Raw genomic sequence first — 23,169 nt, forward strand, 5'->3', positions numbered from 1 at the left:
TTGTATGGTCTACAAGGGCTTTGACCAGGCTGAACTAAGCGCTCACAACCCGTCTTCAAAATGGGGTTTTTCCACAAGCTTGCCAGCTTGTCCTGTTCCAGTCCCAGCTGCTGCTTCTCCTGAAATAGAGCAGTGTAGAACTGAATCTCTCTCTCTCTGTTTTTGAGTCTGTTTGACTCTCTCTGGTTGCAAAACTACATGACCCCCCTTAGAACAGCAAACTGCACTCAGACAGCCTGCATCTCCGAACCTAATCCTCCAAGTTTTCTCAAGTGTTGTTTTTCAAAATAACAATCCATTCGTGAAGTCTCCATTGGGACTCCCCACAGATTTTGCAAAGGCACTCGGAGCAACCCTGTCTGGCTTGAACAGAGCTTCAGTATTTTTAATGAGATCTGCTTTGAAGTGTTTGTATGCAACCTACCCTAAAAACCCTGCCTCAATTTATCTCCTTTCAAACATACAATGTAAAACACAACATAATCTGTCACAGCCTCAAAGTTTTATTTCATTATTTTCTTGGCAATTGTCTTAATATGTTTCACTGATTTATGCTGCTGATCCACCATATTTAACATAGTACCAAAAAGAATAATCATATACTATATGTACAGACATTTACATGCACTAGAAAGCTGCTGGAACCTGAGAGTTAATCATAGATCACAACAGCTCTCGTTCCTCCAAATTACAACACTGTGCTTTAACCCCCTAGTCCAAGAACCTCAGCACTGATTGCAAACTGACATTTCTACATGGTTCTGCACAGTCAAAGGAGCCATCTTTCTACAAGATCTTGTGTTATGGATTGATATAGTGGTAAAGATCTCCAGGAATAAGTCCTTAAATGAGTCTCTGATTGAGTTTGCTGTTGAGGAGTCTAATGGTGGAGGGGTAGCAGCTGTTCCTGAACCTGGCAGTGTGAGTCTTGTGGCACCTAGACCTCTTTTCTGATGGAAGCAGTAAGAATAAAGCATTTCCTGGGTGGTGTGGATCTTTGATTGCTGCTGCTCTCCGACAGCAGCATTGCATGTAAAGATTTGCCTGTGATATACTGGGCTTTATCTACTACCTTTTGCAGGGCTTTCTGCTCAGAGGTATTGATGCCTCCATCCAATGCCACGATGCAGCCAGTCAGCAGAATTTCCACTGCACATCAGCCAAGGAAGCTGCAACTTGTAAACTTTAAACAAGTTGAATCAAACAATGGAAAATAAAACACTTTACTCCTTTCCTCACAATAAAAATGGGATGCTTTAAGAGATTATGCAAGCACAATAAGTAGCAAAATTAAAACACAAAATGTTGGAAACACTCACCAAGGCAAACTAAATGTCCCAGACTTGAAAACAAGTGTTTCTCTTTGCACAGATGCTGCCTGAGTGTTGCAGCATTTTCTGTTTCTGCTTTCGATGGACAACACTTGCAGATATTTCTGATTTAAGTAATAAAATTAGCAGTATATAATTCACCGTGATTTAACTAAATGAAAGGTCTAGAATGATCTAATTTCGAGGTCAGTCTAGTATATTTTGAGAATGCTACAATACGTCATCATATCTAATTAAGATGCAGTTGCAAGCAGAAAGTGAGCCATCTGAATTCTGGAATACTTAGAAAAACCAGGAAAAATTAGAATGAGTCTATTAGCTAAAAATTATTCCATAAAATGCCCTAATTAATTGCATTAACAGCAAAAATAAACCAAAGTTCGAAATGAATATATTAATTGTTTTCCGCAGAAACGTAAAGAAATCAATATTGTTTTAAAAAATTAAAAACTATAAATATAAATAAAAAGTAAAAAGTATGGAGGTGCCACAATATTACAGATATAGCACCCCTGGAAAAAGTAATAAAAGATGAATAATATGAAACCTGAGCCGATTTAAGCCAACAACATTCCAGTTCAAGTTTATTTGTCATCCTATTGTACAAGAACAACCCAATGAAACAGCGTTCTCCAGTCCATGGTGCAAAACAATGCAGAGTATATACAGTATGTACTTGTATTAAAATAAATTTTCATAATAAATAGTAGAGTCAAGGAGGGTTGCTTTAGCAGTCATTCAGTATTCTCTTTGCCCGTAGGAAGAAGCTGTTCCCTGATACCCATATATCTCCTCCCTAATGGGAGTAGCTGGAAAATGCTTCTCAGAGGTAGGGGGTCCTCACTGATTTTATGATCCCGATAACTCATATCAATGGGAGAGGGGGTGGGGGGGGGGGTGAAGGGGGACTCCAGTGATCTTCTCTGCTGCTTTTATGGTCCTATGGATTTATCTCCGATCCATTTCTCTGTGGGAACCATACCACACTGTGATGCAACCAGCCAGAACACTTGATAGAACTCCTGAGAAGATTGACATGATGAGCCTTGCCCATCTCAGCAAGTGCAGTCATCTTCCTGAGAAGTGAGGAGATGTTTCGTTTCCAGGATAGGTCATGAGCACTGAGGAACTTGGTGCCCTCCACTATCGAGCTATTAATGTGTTGTGGAGGGTGGTCGTACATGGCCCTCCTGTAATCCACAGTCTTCTCCAAGTTGAGACTCAGGTACTTATTCTTCCACCATTTCATGAGATGTTCCACCTCTTCTCTGTAGTATGACCCATCGTTGTTGCTGATGAGCCCAACTTGATGATTCTGCTGAAGCTGGATCTGGCGATGCAGATGTGGGTCAGTAGCTTGAAGAGAAGTGAGCTGAGCACCCAGACCCGAGGTGCGCAAGTGCTTGACTTTCTGCTGCCAACTCAGACAGACAGTGGTCTCCCCATTAGTAAGTCTAGAATCCAGTTACAGAGAGGAGTTTTGAGTCCCAGCAAGGACAGCTTCTCCACCAGCCATCATATTAAATACCGAGCTGAATTGATGAACAGCAGCCTGCCGTATGAAGTATTGTTCTCCATGTGGGTCAGGATGTAATGGAAATAAGACTATACCATCATCAGTGGAAAAGTTCCATCTGCAGACAAATTGAAATGGGTCCAGTGACTCTGGGAGATGCGCTTTCATATGTTCCATTGCCAGACACTTGAAGCATTTAATAATTGTGGAGGTCAGTGCCAATGAGCGGTAGTCATTGAAGCGTTATTGTCACCCTTTTTGGAACCAGGAAGACAATGGCTGCCTTGAAACCTGTGGGAATGATGGACTGCTGCCCATTGGTCTGTGCAGTCCTTCAGTACCTGACCAGGTATGTTGTCTGGTCCCATTGCCTTGTGTGGGTTCACCCTGGATAGAATCCTCCTCATCTCAGTTGTAGCTATGTTGGGGGCCTGTTCTCCAGGCGCAGATTGAGCTTTCTTTGGCGTCAGTTTGCTCTTTTCATCTAACTGTACATAGAAGATGTTCAGTCTGTCCTTAACCAAATGCTTTGATGAAGTTTGGTGATCATGTGGTAGCAAGGCTGGCCCCAGAGGGCTACTGTTGGATGGAGTCAAGGGCCCCCACATCGAGGACAGAGTCATGGTTGAGTAGATCTTTGAATTATTTCTTCATGTGGTCTCCCCACCTTCCAGCTGTTCTTTATGTCACTGATCCTTCAGCTGTCTGTGGAATTGTTTTCCTGTGAGGAAATTCAGAGCTTCCAATCATGTCCACCTTTTGTTTGCAATTAATTAGCTCTGTTCATTCTCATCAAACCTGTCCCAATTCTTCCTGCTAGAGAACCCAAGAGTCTCCTCACAGATGCTAATTATGGTGCACTACAGGGTTCCACGGACATCATGGGGTTTCTGTGACCTTGGGATTGATGAGTTATTTGTGCGATGCTATCTGAGGAGAGTTACCTTTGTGGCGTCAACATTACTCTTTCAGCACTCAATACTGTGAGATCGATACTGTTTCAGTTGACACTGATGTTTTGAGGGAAGAGGTTGATGGAACAGATGAGGTAGTGGGGTCAGCCCCGTCTCACCCGCTATGGGTTATGCAATAGTTTTCCCAGTCCCTCACTCAATGAAGCAGTTGTCAGTGCTAAGATGGGACTGTTGTCACGGCAACCTGTGCTTCCCTCTCTGATGAAAAAGAGTGCTTGTAATGGCAAGGATGTGCCATAAATATCTCGTCAATTCTGTGGAAATGGCCTTCCTTACTGAGCAGACTGGAATGAAGTATTTTAAATCTAAATTTAGACATACAACATGTCCATGGCCCTGAGGAAACTCCCAAAAGCACAGGGAGATCGTACAAACTCTTGACAGCTCCAGATTTGAACCCAGGTCACTGGCACTGTAACAAGGCTGCAATAATAGCTACACTAACTGTGCCACATGTCTTCCCACTCTGGTGTTGAAGTCATCCAGGAGGGTTTTAAAAACAAGGTCAGAGAAGGTCCTCCTTGGCCTCACTCACTTGGTGGCTCAGATAACATCAGACCATAGGCTGTTAGTTACACGTTGGTGTAAAGAGCCAGTAATTCCATTAAAAAATTTTGACAGAGGCTGGACCAGCTCATTTTTTGATGGCGAAATGGCAGTTTTCTCTTCCAATTTGCCTTGTAGCCACCACTTGTTTTTTTCAGCTAGACATCTCCTGCCCCTTGTGTCTCGCTGTGTGTTTTAACAGGAATGCCAAAGGATCCAAAGTGATCACCAGTACATGGGAGAGTACTGATGTTGAAGGCATCACATCTAGACCCAAAGTAAACTTTGGTGCAGAGACAATTGAACAGCATCAAGTTGAACAAGTCTTTAAATAAAGAGTGGCTCAATGTGAAGGAGTAGATACTTGCACTGTCCAACTGTCAGCTTTACCCACACAACCAGACATTCCAACTATATTGCAAGAATAGCCCAGATGTTCAAACTGTGGCTTGGATAAATCTTGCATTTGCTTTGCATGCAATGCTCTGCCAAGTGCAGTGGTTCGCAACTTTTTTCTTTCCACTCACATACCACTTTAAGTAATCTCGAAGTCATCGGTGCTCTGTGATTAGTAAGGAATTGCTGAAGGCGAGTAGGAAGGGAAGGTTGAGAATCACTGCTCCAGACCCAAGTTTTACTGAAATATTTTGCTTGAGAAAAATGGTTATTGGCCCATTTCCTTTGGAGTTATGAAACTGCACATTATGAGTCAATTAGGTACGATTAAAACAGTGGTTTCCAAACTTTTTCTATCCACCCACATCCCACCTTAAGCAATCCCTCGCTAATCACATAGCACCTATGGCATAGGGATTACTTAAAGTGGTAGTGAGTGGAAAGAAAAAGGTAGAGAACCACTGGTTTAGACTGTCCATAAGCCAACTTCAGGAAGAGTACAGCGGTTATTTGGAATTCTGACTCCCAGCTAAATATCGCACAATGGAATAAGGAAATACAGTGTTGCTTTCTCCTGGGGAAAAAAATCACCACAATTTACAGAAGAGATATGACACATTCGTTGAAGTGTGGCAACCGTATCTGAGGCACATCAGTGCCCAGATATAATTCACACCCACCCACCCCCCTCCCCCCACAAATAAGAGAAAAGAAACAATCCGTCCAGCAGGTAAAGGAATAAGAGTATGAAATGGGGAATGTGGCGCAGATGACATATGCTTTTGTCCCTACCTGTCTTTATTTAAAATTCGAGATCCTCTAGCCTTGAGGAGGATTGTTGCCTTTGTCAGTATTTAGGTGGTTTTTGGTATATTTGTATTTTGTATTTGTATAACTTAAGGAATGGGGAGGGTGTAAGGAGGGAGAAATAAGATCTCTAAATCATATTTACATGGAAAGAGAATGTAATATTTTGTTTATTGGATTTGCACGAGTCTTTGGAAAATCAAAGATAAAATTTTTTAAAAAAACAATAAACTCATACTCAATCAGGGACTCATTTAAGGACACTTAATTTGGACTTTATCTTTTCCTATTTGTATTGCACAGTTTGCTTACATTTTCTTTGTTTAGATGTGGACACAGGAGGGATCAGATCCAAAACGGTGGTAATATATCTTTACCTCCTATGGACACTGCGAGACCTGCTGAGTTCCTCCAACAATTCTGCATTTTTACTATTATTCTGCCTAGTCCCACTGACTTTCACCCATACCACATCCCTTCATACATCTATCTACGTACCTGTCCAAAGTTTTCGTAAATGTTAAAATTGAGCATGCATTCACCACTTCAACTGGCTCCCACTCCTCTAACATTTCCCCTAAACTTTTACCCTTGACGCATGTTCTCTGATTTGTATCTCACCTAACCTCAGTGGAAAAAGCCTATATGCATTTTCTCTATCTATACACATCGTAATTTTGTATACTTCTATGAAATCTCCCCTCACTCTTCTACGCTCCAAGGAATAAAGTCCTAACCTTTCCCTGTAACTCAGTTCCTCAAGTCCTGGCAGCATCCTAGCAAATCTTCTCTGCACTCTTTCCATCTTACTGATGTCTTTCCTGTAGTTAGGTGAGCACAACTGCACACAACGCCTTTACAGCACCAGCGATTGGGACAGGGTACAAATCACGTGCTGTCTGTAAGGAGTTTGTACATTTTCCCCAAGTCTGTGTGGGTTTTCCCCGGAGGCTCAGTTTTCCTCACACCATTCCAAACAAACAGGGGGTGTAGATTAATTGGGTGTAAATTAGGCAGTATGGACTTGTGGGCCAAAATGGCCTGTTACCATGCTGTATGTCTCAATAAAAATTAAAACAAAATACTCCAAATGTGGCCTCACCAGTGTCTTGTACAACTTTACCTTAACATCCCCTCTCCTCTACTTTTGATTTATAAAGGCTGATGTGACAAAAACTCTCTTTACGACTCATTAATGGATAAATCAAGGAATAGGTACCCCAGATATTAAAATGTTAGGCACAAAATACAAGGGAGTTTAAAGGAAAGGCAAATCCAAATTATTCACACGGGAGCCTCACTACAGAACTTCAACATATCATCCACACCTGTACTGGCCTGACAACAGTTTCCACACTTCAGCGAGGAGGAAAGGGACTGAGGCAAATGGATAAATGCCATTAAAGGGCTGGGCACAAAGTACTGAATTCATTCCATTGGGCACATAGTAGTGGAGCAGTTAGCACATTATATAGCAGCAGTGACCTAGGTTTGAATCCGATGCTGTCTGTAAGGAGTTTATACGTACTCCTATGACTACATGGGATTCTTCCAAATATTCCTGTTTCCCTCCATGTTTCAAAGACACAAGGGTGAGAAGGTTAATTGAATAAATGGGTGTATGTGGGTAGTGTGGGCTCATGAGCCAGTACTTGTTACCATGTTTATTGGGAAGGGCTGTGGCTGTCATGTGACAGCACTGCCTCTACTTAGTCGAAGGGCACACCAACTGCCAATCAAAGTTTGGTTCCGCCCCACCCATTAGCGCACACCTTGCTGTTTGTTCCATGTAAATTACCTGGACTCTCCAGCTTGCCTATACTTGCCTTAGGCCATTGGTTCTTGTAATTGGATTAACCCTCCTGGCACCAAGCATTTTACACTCCTAATGACCTGGGCTGGACCCCCCAGCATTATAAAGGTGCCATGTGTTCTTTGTTCCCTCTCTTTGCCAGCTTGGGACCACCCTGCTTCACTCCAGGCCTAGAAATGTGGAAGGGTGCTGGAGAAACTGTTGGTAAAGTGTGCAATGTTAAAAGGGTTGGGAGGGTTTAATTAGTGTCCCTTGTAGCATAGAGCGGTCCTGCTCTGAGTCAAGGGGTGATGGGGCATCGTAATGATTTTTCCTTGATCATTGTATATACCAGTTCAGAGTTACCTCACTCACAACAATGTGCTCTATTTCTTAAAAAAAATATTGAATTAGTTTTGCAATTTTTATTTTAATTCCTTTCTTGATTTGCTCAGATTTGTTTTTGAGATGTTGGTCTCATTAAAAAGTCTCTCCATGGATGTTCCCTGACCCACTGAGTTTTTCCAGCCTCTCATTGTTTGGACAAATGCAGTTTTCCTGAACAAACTAAATCTCAACTCAACTGAGAAATGTGAAACAAATGCATCATCTTTATTTCTACTAACCCATTCCAAAAATATGTCCAGAAAGCTCCAAGGTGAAATAAATGAAATCATTAGGCGTGCCCCTGTTACAAATCACATGGATTTTCCTGCGAAGCCTGTTGTGTGTGTGTGTGTGTGTGTGTGTGTGTGTGTGTGTGTGTGTGTGTGTGTGTGTGTGGGGGGGGGGGGGGGGGAAGAGGGAGGGCTATATTACTGCTGACAGTATTCACGAAGCAGTCTGAAACCAGAATCATTATTATGAGGTTTTGAAATTCTTACCCAACATCAGCTCCTTTGGAGGGCAGAAAGGGCTGGCTCTCCTGACAAGCTTTCCCTGGATGCCAACTCTCTTTGCAGAGGGAACAAAACTGTATGTGACAGGAGGGGCACTGAACTGACATGGCCTGGTGAGAACCATCTGCCTCAATCTGGCACACTGCCTGGCATTGAACTCTGGGACATCTTGACCTGGAGGGGTCCAGATGGATTTCTAGAAAAATAAGAGAAAGACGACAAGATAGTTATTTCTCTTGAAAGTGAGTGCAAAATATTTTCAATCTTTCCCTTGAAAACATTTGATTAGACTATCCATTTTTGCCAATGCTAATTAATAAAGATTTTTTCTCACAAACAGCTATTCTTCTGGAATCTTTTACATTTAATTTGTGAGCATTCAGTGTAATAATTATTAAAAATGTGTGGTTTTGCATTATTTTCAACTATGTATTTATTAATAGGGAGTTCCCTGGCCTAATTCTCTGGGCAGCCAGACATGAAGTAGTAAAAAAGAACAGAGCAGAAGAATGCTCCACCGAGACGCCAGATGTTCCAATGTTTCATTGTTGAATCAGGAAAGACCTACCCTATGTAAAGTAAATGGAAATGCTGATGTGATTTCCACTGGAGTTACAGGTTTTCTCCTTCCATATCACTCTATTAGTACGTTGGACAAATTCTAAACCTGAAAAGCCGAGTGTAAGACTTAGCTCTGTTAAATTGATGCACTCTTCTGAAGGTATTCAGCATTTAAAACACCTGAGATTGACTTTAAAAGACAGTGTCCCTGCTAAACTAAAGGCCACATTCAAGGAATTTCTTGAACAAAACTTGGCTAACATGATCCATACCATCTCCACACAAGCCTCCTCCCTCTCTACTTCATCTAACCCTTCTAGTAGAACATGATTATTTCATATGTATCAATTGAGCTTCCCCTCAAATCCATTGAACTTGTTTATTTCAAGCCACTATGTGGTAGCAAATGTCTCACTAGGCAAAGAGGTTACTCACAAATGATTTTTGGGCTCCACAAATCCAACATTTATCTCCCCTGATTTTGGACTCTCCACAGTTGTCCTATGTCCACCCCATCATAACTTTAAAAACTTCTCATAGATCACCCCTTCCCAAACCATTTTCTAAAGGAAGCGATTAGTTCAACACTCATTTCAACAATTGGTCTTGCCTTTCCCATGGATCTAATATATCCATCCACATTCCCAATCTTCCCTACATTTTAATAGGGATTTCCCAAGGATTGACTTGCAGTTTCAACACAGGTGTAGTTGATAAAAAGTACAACCATCTGGAGACACCGTGAATTCTCACATGATGCTAAACTAAATACTACAATACTTAACTATACAGCACAGCCAGCCTTTAAAGTGTTCAAGTAAAATGGAGTCAATGCACAAAGGACAGGAACTTCCTGATTAGACCTTATCCCACCATCTATTACTCAGCCACCCTTGAACAATTATTATTTTCTGTGGAGAGACAACTCAATAGTAGTGAAATCCAATGAGCATATCCAAAATGGGTTGGGCAAAGAGCTTCACTGCAGGCAGTCAACAATAGTACATTAATTTGTGTTGTCAGCCTCTGTGCTCTATCTTCAAATATCATTACACTGACCCAGCTACTTGGTGACCCAGCTACTTGGTGCTCCAACTGGAAATGAATTTCTAGGCAACCATTAGGCAGGATTATACAAATTGGTGCAGATATTTGAGGCACACATTAGGAATGGCACACCAATTCTCTTCATTTTCTACCATCTCCACAACCGGAATCCAAATTTGGACCCTGGAGCCTTGCAAATTCTACTTCTATATGCAATCAGTCCATAGGTTAAACAAGGGTTATGATTCAGAGAGGTCTGTTCTCAATAACTATCCAAATCCTTTCAATGCACAAGGTATCAAGGACAGAAAATGAAAATGCAGTTTGAAAAGCAATTCCTTCTTTGAGTTGGACATAGAATGGGGAAATAAACAGGATGAGATCATTTAAGAACAGATTTGACAAGTGATTGAAGAAAGTGCATGAATTAGATGAAGTAAAAGAAAAACAGATTAGCACCATTTGTACACAAGGGATAAAATAAATGCACAGATTTATTGCCGTATCCTCCAAATTGCATGTGATTATTGTGTCTGTAATTATTTCAATTCTGTGAAAAGTTTTGAATTCTAACTGGGTTTGATTGCAAGCAGGAGTGAGGTTTAAATTTAGATATCTAGCATGGTGACAGGCCCTTCAGCCTGTGCCTCCCAATTACACCAAATTGACCTCCGGCCCCCGTATGTTTTGAAGGGTGGGAGAAAACTGGAGCGCCCAGAGGAAACCACGCAGACACGGTGAGAACATATAAACTCCTTAAAGACAGTGCCAGATTTGAACCTGGATTGCTGGCACCAACACCAATGCACTAACCACTACATTAAACATGCCACCCATTGTACATTCCAAAGTAAAGGCACTCGGTGATAATCATCAACTTTGATTATTTTCAGAACATATTTTCCAATCTTAACTTGACTTCCCATAGAAGCCAAGATTAATTTTTTTTTTAATTTAATAGTAGTGGAGTACTTTATTGATGGGCTACAGTTCAGTTATACCAAAAAGTGGAGTTAAATTACCTCAACACACAAAATGCTGAAGGAACTCAGCAGGTCAGGCTGCATTCAGGGAAAGTAATAGAAAACGTTTGAGGCTGTTTGAGACTGAAGAGGATGGAAGCCAGAATAAAAGGGGGGAGAACAAGCTGGCAGGTGATAGGGGTGTACAGGTGGAGGGGAAAGAAGGTGGGTGGAGAAAGAAATCAGAATAATATGAAGAAAGGAGGAAGAGGGAAAGGGCTGAGAGAGATGCAGTTTTACAAACAGATGCTGCAAAGAGGGGGCGGGGAGCTAGGGGAAGGAAGGTGTAGGTGGTAGACGGGTCACGATAATGGGGGGGTGGGGGAAAGAGAAGGAAAAGACTAGTACAGAAGCCAGAGGAATCAAAGAAAGCAAGGGGTGGTGGGAGGGATTCACTGGAAATCAGAGAAGTCAATGTTAATGCCATCTGCTGGAGACCGCCAAGTCGGAATACAAGGTACACACTTCCAATCTGTATGTGGCCCCAACCTGGCATATGGCTGCCATAAAGCAATTCAAATCTGGATGATCATGCTGCAAAATGGTGTATTTTCATGGGCTGTGAGATTAATGAATGGTATCCTGTAACCTTGGGTTATTCCAAACTATACAGATTTATTCTATATTTTTTTATGTATACATGTGCTGATTAGGCTGTGTGTGTGTGTGTGCACGGGTTTTTGTGTGTGTGCATGTCGGTATGTTGGTGTGTGGCATGTGTGTGTGCATGGGTCCGAGAAACACTGTCATCTGAGCATGACATTTACAGGAGGTTGTTCTCTTGAGTCAGTCAATATTTTAGTGAGGGAGGGGGGTGCGGCTCTCCCTTGATTTAGAACTCTGCTCTTATTTTGTCAATGGGATTTGTGTATTTCTGCATACAATAACAGCTACACTGAAGATTTATTGATGGGCACGGCAAGATTGCAGCACAAGAGAAGTGATGGTCACCAATGAATTACATTCACATTCGGAATATTTAACTCATTGAAAGAAGAAAGTGGGGATCAGTTCCAGAATCACTTCAAAAGGTACAGTCAGCAATGTATCAAAGGATGTTGTCGATCCATTTAATGTTTTCTGCAGAGTTGGTTGATGACAAAAAAAAGACAGAAAGAGATACAACACAGAAACAGGTGTTTTGGCCAATTGAGACCACACTAATTTCAACCACTCATTTACACTAATCCTACAGTCATCTTGAGGAAGGGCTCAGGCCAGAAACATCGGTTCTATATCTTTACCTCCCATGGACACTGCAAGGCCTGCTGAGTTCCTCCAGTATTTCTGAGCTTTTGCTACATTAGTCTCACATCCTTAACAAATCCCCCTCCCCCCACCCTCCCAATTTTCTAACCAGAGAATCTGACTACAGACCAAGAAAATCTCCCCAAAGAAAATAGGTCCATGGCATTTACTGGTGGACTTAGAGAATAAGGGAGATTACTTGCTGCAAGTGGAGCAAAGGTCAATTCTGCCTCAAGTAGAAAACTTGATTTTGCAGTCCTATCATGGACTTGCTTGCATCTCCTCATTGTGAAATGTAATTCTTCTCTCACTGATCCATCCCTGCCACCAATCCCCTACCTGACCATCAAGGGCATTAGTCTTCACTCTATTAAGGACATCTACAGAAGTGGTGTCTCAAGAAAACAGCCTCTATCCTTAAGGACCCTCACCACCCAGGCCATGCCCTCTGCAGACTGCTATCATCAGGGAGGTGGTACAGGAGCCTGAAGACACACCCAATGTAACAAAAACAGCTTCTTCCCCTCCGCCATCAGATTTTTGAATGGGCAATGAACCGCAGACATTCCCTTTTTTTATAGCACTAATTATTTAATTTTAAATATTGTATTTATGGAACCATACTTTACAGCAATTTTGCACCTGTAATGCACAACTGCAACAACAAATTCGACACGTTCATGACAATAAACCTGATTCTGAGGTTATAATCTCTGCTTGGACAACTGAGGGCACTGACACCTCAGCAATCTATTGGAAGTGTAGATCTACTCCAATTAGGCAATTAAGGATAGGGGCTAGTAAAGAATTTCCCACTCTTTAGTATTCTACTCACATAAAGAAGGATGTACTCGCATTGGAGGCAGTGCAGAGAAGTTCACCAGATTGATTCCAGAGATGAGGGGTGCTGGAGGTGGGGTTAGCCTATGATGAGAGATGGAGTCATCTGGGACTGTACTTGCTGGAATTTAGAAGGATGAGAGGGGATCTTACAGAAACATATAAAATTATGAAAGGCATGGATAAGATAGAGGTAGGAGTGCGGTTTCCATTGGAAAGGGAAGACTAGAACTATGGAAAGTAAATCACAAAAATCTGTAGGCACCATGGCTGAGGTAAAAACACAATGCTGGAGAAACTCAGCAGGTCAAACAATGTTCTTTATCTAGCAAAGGTAAAAATACATAACCGATGTTTCGAGCTCAAGCCCGAAACATTGGTTCTGTATTTTTACCTTTGCTACATAAATGATATTGTTTGACCTGCTGAGTTTCTCCAGCATTTTGTGTTTTTACTGGAACTAGGGGACATAGCTTCAAGATTCAGGGTAATAGAGTTAGGACAGAGACGAGGAGGTACTGCTTTTCCCAGAGGGTGGTGGATCTATGGCATTCGCTGCCCATTGAAACAGTGGAGGCTATGTCAGTAAATATATTTAAGACAAGGTTGGATAGATTTTTACATCAGGTAGGTGGAGATGAGCCCATCATCAGATCAGCTGTGATCTCATTGAATGGTGGAACAGGGTTGACAGGTTGGATAGCCTACTCGTACTGAATTTAAGGCAGAGATTGATAGATTCCTGATTAGCCAGGGCATCAAAGGTTACGGGGAGCAGGTCAGACAGTGGAACTGAGTGGGAAAATAGATCAGCTCATCTTTGCTTCTGGTGTCTTCTGGTCTTAAATTTGGTCATCCATTGGCTCCCCTGCCCCCTTCCTTATCTAACAAGACAGAGAATTAGGAGGAATGGTCATGATATTCTTCACCTCCTGACTTATACGTCTAAGTATTTAGCATACAAGAGGAAAGTCTCAAAGATCCCTCGCCTCAAACAGTTAAGGTAGAATCAGTGCATATGTGGATATGCTTGTTCCAAACACAAACAGGGTATCTATCTGCTTAGGCATGGGAAAGAAGTCCATGGGAAGATCCGTTTGCAAAGAAACTTCCCTTGTATTTCACGAAGACACAATCCAGAACAAGGTCAAAAAAAACTTACAAATATAGAATGCTTTCCCATCCACCAATCTTAATGTAAGCCTTATGAGCTTGTAATCTGCTGAGAAGGGGCATTGAAAATGATATCTTTAAAAAATATTCCTTGAGGCTAAGTAATGGTTGTATATCAAAAACCCACAGCCAAAGTTGAAATGCAGAGATGTGGTGATTGGACAAACAGGGACCAGTACTAATATGGAACCTTACCTCAGCAGACAGAGTCTGCAGTGTGACAGGGTGTATATGGTTGTGAAATATTTAAATGTTGAGGTTCAAACACGGAATAGGATCAATGGCATGTCAGCCAGTGAAAGAAATGAGGTAGACGTTTAATTTAATTCTGAAGAGATTGGACAAGAATACATTCTAGCTGGGCTACAAAACCACTCAGCCCACACCTTTTAATACAGCAGCATCTGAGAAAAGGACATTTTGCCTGTGACACTTCACATTATCAGTTCACAACAGAAACAATAAGCTGACAAAGCACAGAGAAAAATATCTCTGAAAGAAATGTAAATTTGAGCAAAGCCAAAGCACAAATGGGCCAACTCCAATTAGCAGCCTCAGCCGATTAAGATGTTAATTTTCAAAAATAAAAAAAATGACCAATGACAGCCACCCAAGCTGACCCATCGATAAGGCAAAAGTTGACAGTCCAAAGTAGTAAAACACCCAGTGAGAAGCCAAGAGAGCACTTTTGCGTATAAAAAAATTGCACACCTCGATCAAATTTTAGTTGCTGGTACAGCTGAAGGAGTTCAGCTGGAACCAAACAAGCAATCTGAAACAAATAAAACAAAACAAGTTAAGTAAGACCCAAAAGGTGTTTACTATTTTTTTAAAATTAGACATACATTTAACTCAAAAACCTGCCTTAAATACAGCAGCTGATTCAGTCACCATTGACAAGTTGGTTCTTCCACCTGTGACAATAGGACAATAGCAATTCTCCCTTCTCCAAGCACCAGCTGTATGGAGCTGCTACTGGGACTCTGGGTGGGGAACAGATTGGCACCATGTTGTGGAAGGTGGTTGGATTGTCCTTGGCCTTCCTCACCTGCCTTGAAGTCCAGAGGTTTTTTCTTTGCTGAGGCTGGTTCTTCTTTTAATTTATTTAACAGTGAATAGCATGCAGGAGCCACAAGGCGGCATGGTTGGTGTAGCGGTTAGTGCAATACCTTTATAGTGCCATTGATCGGGACCAGACTGGCTTTGAATCATGCCCTGTCTAAGGAGTTTATATATTCTCCCTGTGTTTGTGTGGGTTTTCTCTAGGGGCTCTAGTTTCCACCCACCCTTCAAAAACGTACTGGAGTGTAGGTTAACAGGCTATAAATTGGGCATCATGAACGCATAGGGCCAAAATGGCCGTTACAGAGCAGTATGTCTAAATTTATTTTAAAAATTTAATAATCCCTGAAAATCCACAAACTCTTTCATGAATGTTGGTAAGGAGAAAGTGGACATCCAACCATTAAATAGGTGGGGCCAGATAACTGTTGGGACCCCACCAATCATTGTATGCTGAAATCAGTAAGCTTTGATGGGTGGGTAGGGGAGGGGGTGTAGAAGAATAAAATCAGACCTTTGTGTTTAATGGATGTTCCTCAATTACCCAGCAGTGCAAGATCATTTCGTAACATTGTTATCTGTATTTACTACTGGAAAAGTTATAATTTAGGACATTCAGTCCCACTAGAAGCAACACTAGACGGCATTTCCATCAAGTTCATATTTGTGCAGCAAAAAGAAACATTATACAGTAAAACCCCTGATATCTGGCTCCTACGAGGATTCGTAGATGCCAGATAAGTGAATTGTCCAGTTGCTTGAGCTTACGTGGGGAATTGGGGAAGCCAATTTTAAACTTCTGTATTTTTTACCTATTTATTATAATTTCCATGAATTTTTTTTTTGTTTTTCCAGTTGCTTGAATTCCAGATAAAGGGGGTTTTATTGTAATTCAATGAAAGTATGCTGCTTATCTCAGCTGCCAGTATTGCTGCTTTATCTACTCCCTGTAGTGGATCGATCAAACAGCAGCGGAGACTGACATATTTTGACAAAAAGAATACTTTGCAACACATAACATCATGGCTGCAGTGCCATTACAAGACCTCTGGCACCTCTGTAAAATAGGCAAAATAAACAAGCGGGGACTTTTAACTAGTGGGGAATTTAATAGTGGCCACATGTTAATTACAGGCAAGGTTGGCGTCATGGACCCACCACCCCCTTGCTGAGCACACAATACAAGGAACCGGTTTCTTCCACGACCTGTACACCCGTCCTCCTTCCTCGTCTTACCATTCACTCTCAATTTTACAATGCCAAATACAACATGGTGACCACCAAGGCCAGGTATTGCAAGACCTCCTTGTCACCATTTATTATGATGCATTGGCCTATCGTTTTTGGTGAGCTCCAGCATCTAAAAAAAATTAGCACTGCACCCCTGCAGAACATAAGGCAACGTTACACAGCTACTGAAGAGCAGACTCCAGTGGCAGTGTGAAAATGTCGAGACGGAATTTATTAAGTGAATTCCATCCCATAATTTTTCCACTTGTACCCCTACACATTTTATGGAGCAGCTGCAGTGTCAAATGAAAGCAGCCACTCCTTAAGAAACAGGCCTAATAAATACGACGTTCCCCCTCCAACAAACTCCGCAACACAGGAAGGCTGTGTAAAAGTGCCCTAAAAGTGCCACTGTGTAAACGATCGCATCAGGGTGCACCAGAGGTAAGTAAGCTAATTTTTTTTCAGAATAATTCCAAAGTTTCTGTGTAAAAATGCCAATGCTCTCACTGATAGGAAAATAGGATTTTGGCAGGAGCTGCATTCCCACCAGCAGAACTTTTAATTCCACTGCTTCCGACACAAGGAAAGTTATACAAATCCTGCATCCTTCTCCTTTACTGAATAAATCATGTTGTCCTCACAAGTGGTGATTCCTCTTACAGTCAATACACAAATTTATTTATTTTTAACCTCCACTCAGTCTGGTCTTGCATATTCAAATACAGTAAAATCCCCGTTATTCCAAATTCAAGCAAACTACCAAAAAAAAAAGAAATATTTTTAAATAAATAAGAATAAATAAAAGTTAAAAATCTCCGAAGCAATGTACAACTCTGGGTGAAGATGGGAGCAAATATTCAGCCAGCAGACCTCCTCGGTCATGCTCTGCCTGTGGCAGGTGTTTGAATAAAGTTATGTTTGAATAAAATTGTGGTGGTCAGGATGAAGAGCCGGTTGATGTCGCTCGCCACTGGGGCAACTCTCCCAGAGTGTCTCCTTATCCCTGCCTCATAAAAATCTTTATACTTATTAGTATAGCTTTATCTGTAAAATTGGGAGGGTGGGGGTAATTATGATGACGGCACAATTAGTGTAATGGTTAGTGCCGCGCTGCTCCATCACCAGCAACTGGGATTAGAATTAAAATTTTGTAAGTTACAGGAATTACCTGATTAAAGTGAACTTCATAAATCACTATACATTTTGCACCGTCTTTTCTTTCTTTTAAACTGCTTATGCTTAATGTAGGTGCATTAGTTGGGCATTGTTGAGTGAGTATCCGGCATCCACAATTCCCGTTGGTGCCAGATACCGGAGGTTGTATACTTCCAGATACAAACTTTAAAATAATCTTGACAACAATTACATAAAAAGGTCCTCACTTCCCTCCCTGTCATTCACCATTTCATTTAGAAATTTATTACATAATTTTCACAAGGTCAAAACACTGTGACAGAATATGTTGTGCTTTATATTGTATATAGATATGATATGGGGAGATAAAGTGTGGCAGGCTTTTTTTTTAAGTGTAGGTCACATACAAGCACTTCAAAACAGATCTAATTTAAAAATATGTAATTACAAACTAACTATGCCGCCATCATAATTAACCCCCTCCCCCAATTTTACAGATAAAGCCGTACTAATAGGTATAAAGATATTTATGAGCTCTGCTCAAGCCAGACATTCTGGCTCCGAATACTTTTGCAAAAGCTTTGGGGAGTGCCCAAGAGACTTCATTAATGGATTGTTGTTTTGAAAAGCAATAGATGAAAGAACTTGGAGGATTAGGTTCGGAGCCACAGTCTGTCTGAGTGGAACTTGCTGTTCTAAGAAGTTCGTGTGGTTTTGCAAGGCAGAGAGTCAAACAGGTTTTTTTTGAGTGAGAGAGAGGAAGAATTCAGTTCTACAGATCAGCAGCAGCAGCTGGGACTGGAACAGGACAAGCTGGCAAGCTTGTGGAAAACCCCCATTTTGAAGTCTCGTCATGACTGCTTAGTTCAGCCTGGTCAAAGCGCTTGTGATCCTTACAAGAGGAGAGGACTGGCTGTCTAATATTTCACTTGAAATGAGGGAAAGAAGAAGGTGACCTGAAAGGAAGAGGTCATCATCTGGAAAATCCTGATGGGGCAAGTTTCTTCGCCAAGACACTGAAGTGGCTGATTAAAAGGGATCAGTTTGTGTCCAGGAACAACAAATCTCTCTGAAAACCGACAAGCACCTTCCTGAGTGGTAACCACTTACCTTTCAAGCACCAAAGCCTGGTGACCTTATAAATGTTAAATTCTGTGTACAGTTTAAGAATTGTCTGCAACCAGTGAACTTGGAGGAGTGAGAAGTGAGATTGAACAGTGAACCAAAGAACTTTTCTGAACTTACACACATTACATACACGTGTGCTTAGAATTAGAAGAGGGTTGTTAGGTTAGTTCAGTAATAGTAATAAGATAAAGTTTGATTCTGTTTTCATGTTTAAAGATAATTAAAAGCAACTTTTGTTTCAGTAACCATTTGTCTTGGTGAATATCTATTGCTGCTGTGTTTTGGGGTCCTCTGGGCTTGCAACAACACTGATAAAATACTGAGACACAGGCAGAAAAGCACAGGAATAACTAAACCTTCTCAAAACTAACAAAAATATATTTCCTTAGGATGTGAAAGGAAGCTATGTCAGCTTAGTCAGCTCGCAGAGGAATCTCATTCTCCTACCAATTTTCCTCGGCATCTGATCTTCCCACAATCCCACCAACTCCCCCACAAACATCACCATATTCTATCATCCAGCGATGCAATGGGGGTCATTTACTGTGACCAATAGATAAACCTCATCTTTGTTGTGGAAGCACCCAGAGTAAACTCACATGGTCACAAAGAAAATGTGCAAATTCCCAACAGACAACATAGGGGTGACTGGAGTTGTGAAGCAGCAGTTCAATGTACCTGGCCACTAGGCTGCCGACCATCTCCAATCCAATGGCCGGACTGGCGCATGAAGAAATATGGGATAGATTAGGGTTATAGTCATTGGGATTTAGAAGAATGAGAGGGGATCTTATTGAGACATCTAAAATTCTGGCAGGACTAGGCAGGTTAGATGAAGGAAGATATGGGAGTCAAGCAGTTCCTTGATCATTTAGATAAAATCTTTACAAACTGTTTTGGAGCTGAGCCTGGAAGGTGAAGGTTTGTTTTAGTGCTCGGAAAAATAATTACAAGGTTTAAAGACATTTAGACAGGTACGTGGAGAGGAAAGGTTTAGAAGAGTGTAGGCTCTATACAGGCAAATGGAGCTAGCTTGGTAGACCTTAATTAGTCATAGACAAGTTGAGTTGAAGGACTGTTTCTGTGCTGTAAACTTTTATGATTCAATGTGAAGCTGGCTGAAATAAAACAGAGGGTGTCAGCTTGCCTCCTACCATGTTATGCAGAGGAAGTGGGTTTGATTGCTGGCCTGCACGGAATTGGCCAATTTCAGTCAGAGCCTTGACATTTGGTGAAAAACAAAGATAAAACAGGGTTCACTAATTTTAAATGACTGACATAGGAAATGCCAACTTCCCAAGCAGATATAAAGGACCCAGTACCAATTTCAACCTGAACCTGGGCAAATAAGACCTTAAGACATGTGAGATGAAATAGGCTATTCAGCCTATTGAGTCTGCCCCACCATTCAATCACGAGCTGATCCATTTTCCCACTCAGCCCCACTGCCTAGCCTTCTCCCCATAACCTTTGACACCCTGGCTAATCAAAAACCTATTAATCTCTGCCTTAAAAACACCCAATGATCTGGCCTTCACAACTGCCTGTGGCAACAAATTCCGTACATTTGCCTCTCTCTGGTAGTGGCGGATTAACCATTAGGCTTAGTAAGCTTAAGCCTAGGGGCCTGGAAGAGAGGGGGGTCCCAGCAGGACTGGGGACCTCAGGCTTCTGGCAGGTCAGGGAGAGTCTTACTTAAACTCAGTCTACGGGCCCGGGTGGTAGTTAATCCATCACTTACTTCTCTCTGGCTGAAGAAATTCTTATGCATCTCTGTTCAAAGTGGATGCTCTTCAATCCTGAATTTGTGCCCTCGTCCTAGACTCCCCCACCATGAGAAACACATTTCTACATTGACTCTGGCCATGCCTTTCAACATTCAAACTGTTTCAATAAGACTCTCCCTCATTCTCCAAAAACCTCCAGTGTTCAGGCCAATGGCTAAACTCTCACTCAGCAGCAATAAAACATAGAGTCCAGCTACTTACATCTGTAGGATCTTGCCATGTACACATCAGCTGCCACATTTCCCCAATTTCCATAAAAGAATCACTGAGTTTGAAACATTATTTGTCATGTGTTGTGAAATCCACCAAATAAATTCCATAACTGAAAAGGTTGTGCTTGCCTTTCACCTATTGAAAGCCGAAGTTAAGGGGGTGCATTGGAGGTTGTTAAAGTGCTTCAGTAGATGCCTCATCAGCAGTAATGCATTACTAATCAATCAATTTCCATACTTCTTTGCGATTGCTTTTGGCAACATTTACTCCTTGTTTAAGATGCTACATCCTCAACCTTTTTTGGCTATGAACCCCCCCCCCACCCCGCAAGACTCTAACCTCCTCTAACCTCATTTACTATCCTTGGTTCCCCAATATGGCCTCCTCTACTCTGGTGAGACAAAATGTAGACTTGGGAACTGTTTTGTACAGGATCTGCATTTTGTCTGCAATTGCCATCCTGAGCTCCCTAAATCCCCTCCCCATTCCCACACTAACCTCTCTGTTCTGGGCCGGGGGAGATCCAAAGCAAACTAGAGGAACAACACTACATATTCTGCCTGGACAGCCTACAGCCCAATGATATGAACATTAATTTCCTGATTTCAGTTAACAAACTCCCCCTCTCTTCCTTCTTTACCCCTTCTCTTCACTTTCCCCCGTTCTCATCCGCCTCCTTACCGGTTCTTCTCCCCATCACCATCGCCCGGTTGGATTCATCTGCTCTTCCATCCACCCCTTCGGTTCTCTCTTTATACCACCATTGTCATCCCCTCTTCTGATCAGATTCCAGCATTGACAGCCTCAATCTTCTACTCACCCCTTCCACCATGTACAACTCTTCCTTCACCCAACCCTTTTGTTTTTCTCACCTCTCTCTCCCTTTATCTGACATCTGCCTCCATCACATTTCACCTCTGCCTGGTCAGCCAGTCCCATGTGGGACCCCTAGCTCATCCCTCCCACTTGATCCTCTTTACTCTTTCCTCAGTCCTGATAAAGATTTTCTGCGCAAAACCTCAACCATTATTTTTCACCCATGGTTACAGTTTGACTCACTGAGTTCCACCAGCAAATTGAGTTTCATAAAAGAAAACTAACATTGTTATAGACAGATATCAGCACCTGTAATAATAACCAAGTGTTTCACTTGGATAAGGAAGAAATTATTTCTGCCGGCTGCCGACGATTCAGATTTCAGGCATGCGGAAAATCTAAGAAGGGAGATGAAAGGGGTTGAGGGCAGCTTGTTTTGGAAAACACTCTGCAATTTTGTTACTATTGCACCAACACAAAAGGACAGCCAAGAGCAATTCCAGGGATACATTCACAAGAGAAGTAATGACACAGGAACATGTGCAGATATTAGGAAAGCCTCATACTGAAACTAAGCTGATGGCTCTTTCAAAAGACTAGCTACAGCAGGAATGATCAAATGGCCTCTTGTGTTGCTAGCATCAATGAACTTTTCAGTCCTCTTTAAAACTAACGGTGTGCACTGCCTTTCCACAGACCATTGCCAAGGAAGCCAAGTAAGACCAGATGATAAAGAATCTGGTGAAAAAAGAGGGGGGGGGGGTGTGTGGCAAGATGGCGTAGAAGAAAGAAAGACGTGTATTCCACCTTTCCCCAGCTGGATTACAAAATACCCGATTTTTTTAAAAATATATAAAAGTGGTTAAAAACAATATTTACAGTTGTTAAAATGATTGTGATTTATTATGGCAACTAATGTGAAAAAATCTAAACCTCAATTCCAGAAAAAATTACCACACAAAAGTGTGGAAGAACTGAGGCCTACCTGCATAGCTGAATCCATGGAATCGTCGTTGGGAGCCTCCAAGCTTCAGAGGACTCCAGCCTGTTTGAGTTTGACCTCGGCGCTGATCCTGCCTCCGCAAGATGGCGCCGACACTTTGGCGAGTTTGGCCATGGCCGACCCGCATCCACGTGAAGCCGTGCGCATGGGTGGCACGGCCGACAAGGGGACCTGCAGACCCGTGACCTTGCTGGGCAGCCCGGGGATGCACAGCGTAGTGTCAGAAGACGCTCCTGCGTGTCCGGCAGCTTTGCCTGGCTTGCGTGGGGCATCCCAGGTCCAAGAATTGCTGAACAAAGTATGGGCTGTGGGGGAGCCCAAACGCCAGTGTCCTGAAGAGGTCGGGGTGCCGGCATCAGGTGTTCAGATCCACAGCCGTTCAGCTAAAGGATTTTCAATGACTGAGGAAGAAGAGGAACTTAACTTATTGGAATTTGCCCAGGAGGTGGAGCCTTTTGTTAAAGAAGGTAGACCTCAAAAAGTGGTGGTGGAATCTGGAATAGATTTAGTGTTCACTGTTTTGGAAGGGATTGCTTGTCAAATGTACAATATGTCAAAACAAATATCAACTCAGATGAACCAAGGATTTATGAAAATGAAAATAAAAATGAATGCCTTTTGTGATGAAATATCAACTATGA

General features: G+C 42.0%; 1 protein-coding gene across 6 annotated transcripts in view; it reads right to left on the reverse strand.

Annotated features, from left to right (window-relative positions):
- The window catches only part of LOC138748300 (E3 ubiquitin-protein ligase RNF144B-like), a 157,367-nt gene that overhangs the window by 11,972 nt on the left and 122,226 nt on the right, over positions 1-23,169 (reverse strand). For all 6 annotated transcript variants that reach the window (XM_069908239.1, XM_069908230.1, XM_069908244.1 and 3 more), the window contains 2 exons: positions 14,864-14,924; positions 8,247-8,457 (listed from right to left, as the gene is read on the reverse strand). In XM_069908239.1, coding sequence (XP_069764340.1) covers positions 8,247-8,457; positions 14,864-14,924 — 272 coding nt within the window. The remainder of the gene's footprint in view (positions 1-8,246; positions 8,458-14,863; positions 14,925-23,169) is intronic.

The sequence above is a fragment of the Narcine bancroftii genome, chromosome 1, assembly GCF_036971445.1.
Source record: "Narcine bancroftii isolate sNarBan1 chromosome 1, sNarBan1.hap1, whole genome shotgun sequence".
NCBI classification, from domain to species: domain Eukaryota; kingdom Metazoa; phylum Chordata; class Chondrichthyes; order Torpediniformes; family Narcinidae; genus Narcine; species Narcine bancroftii.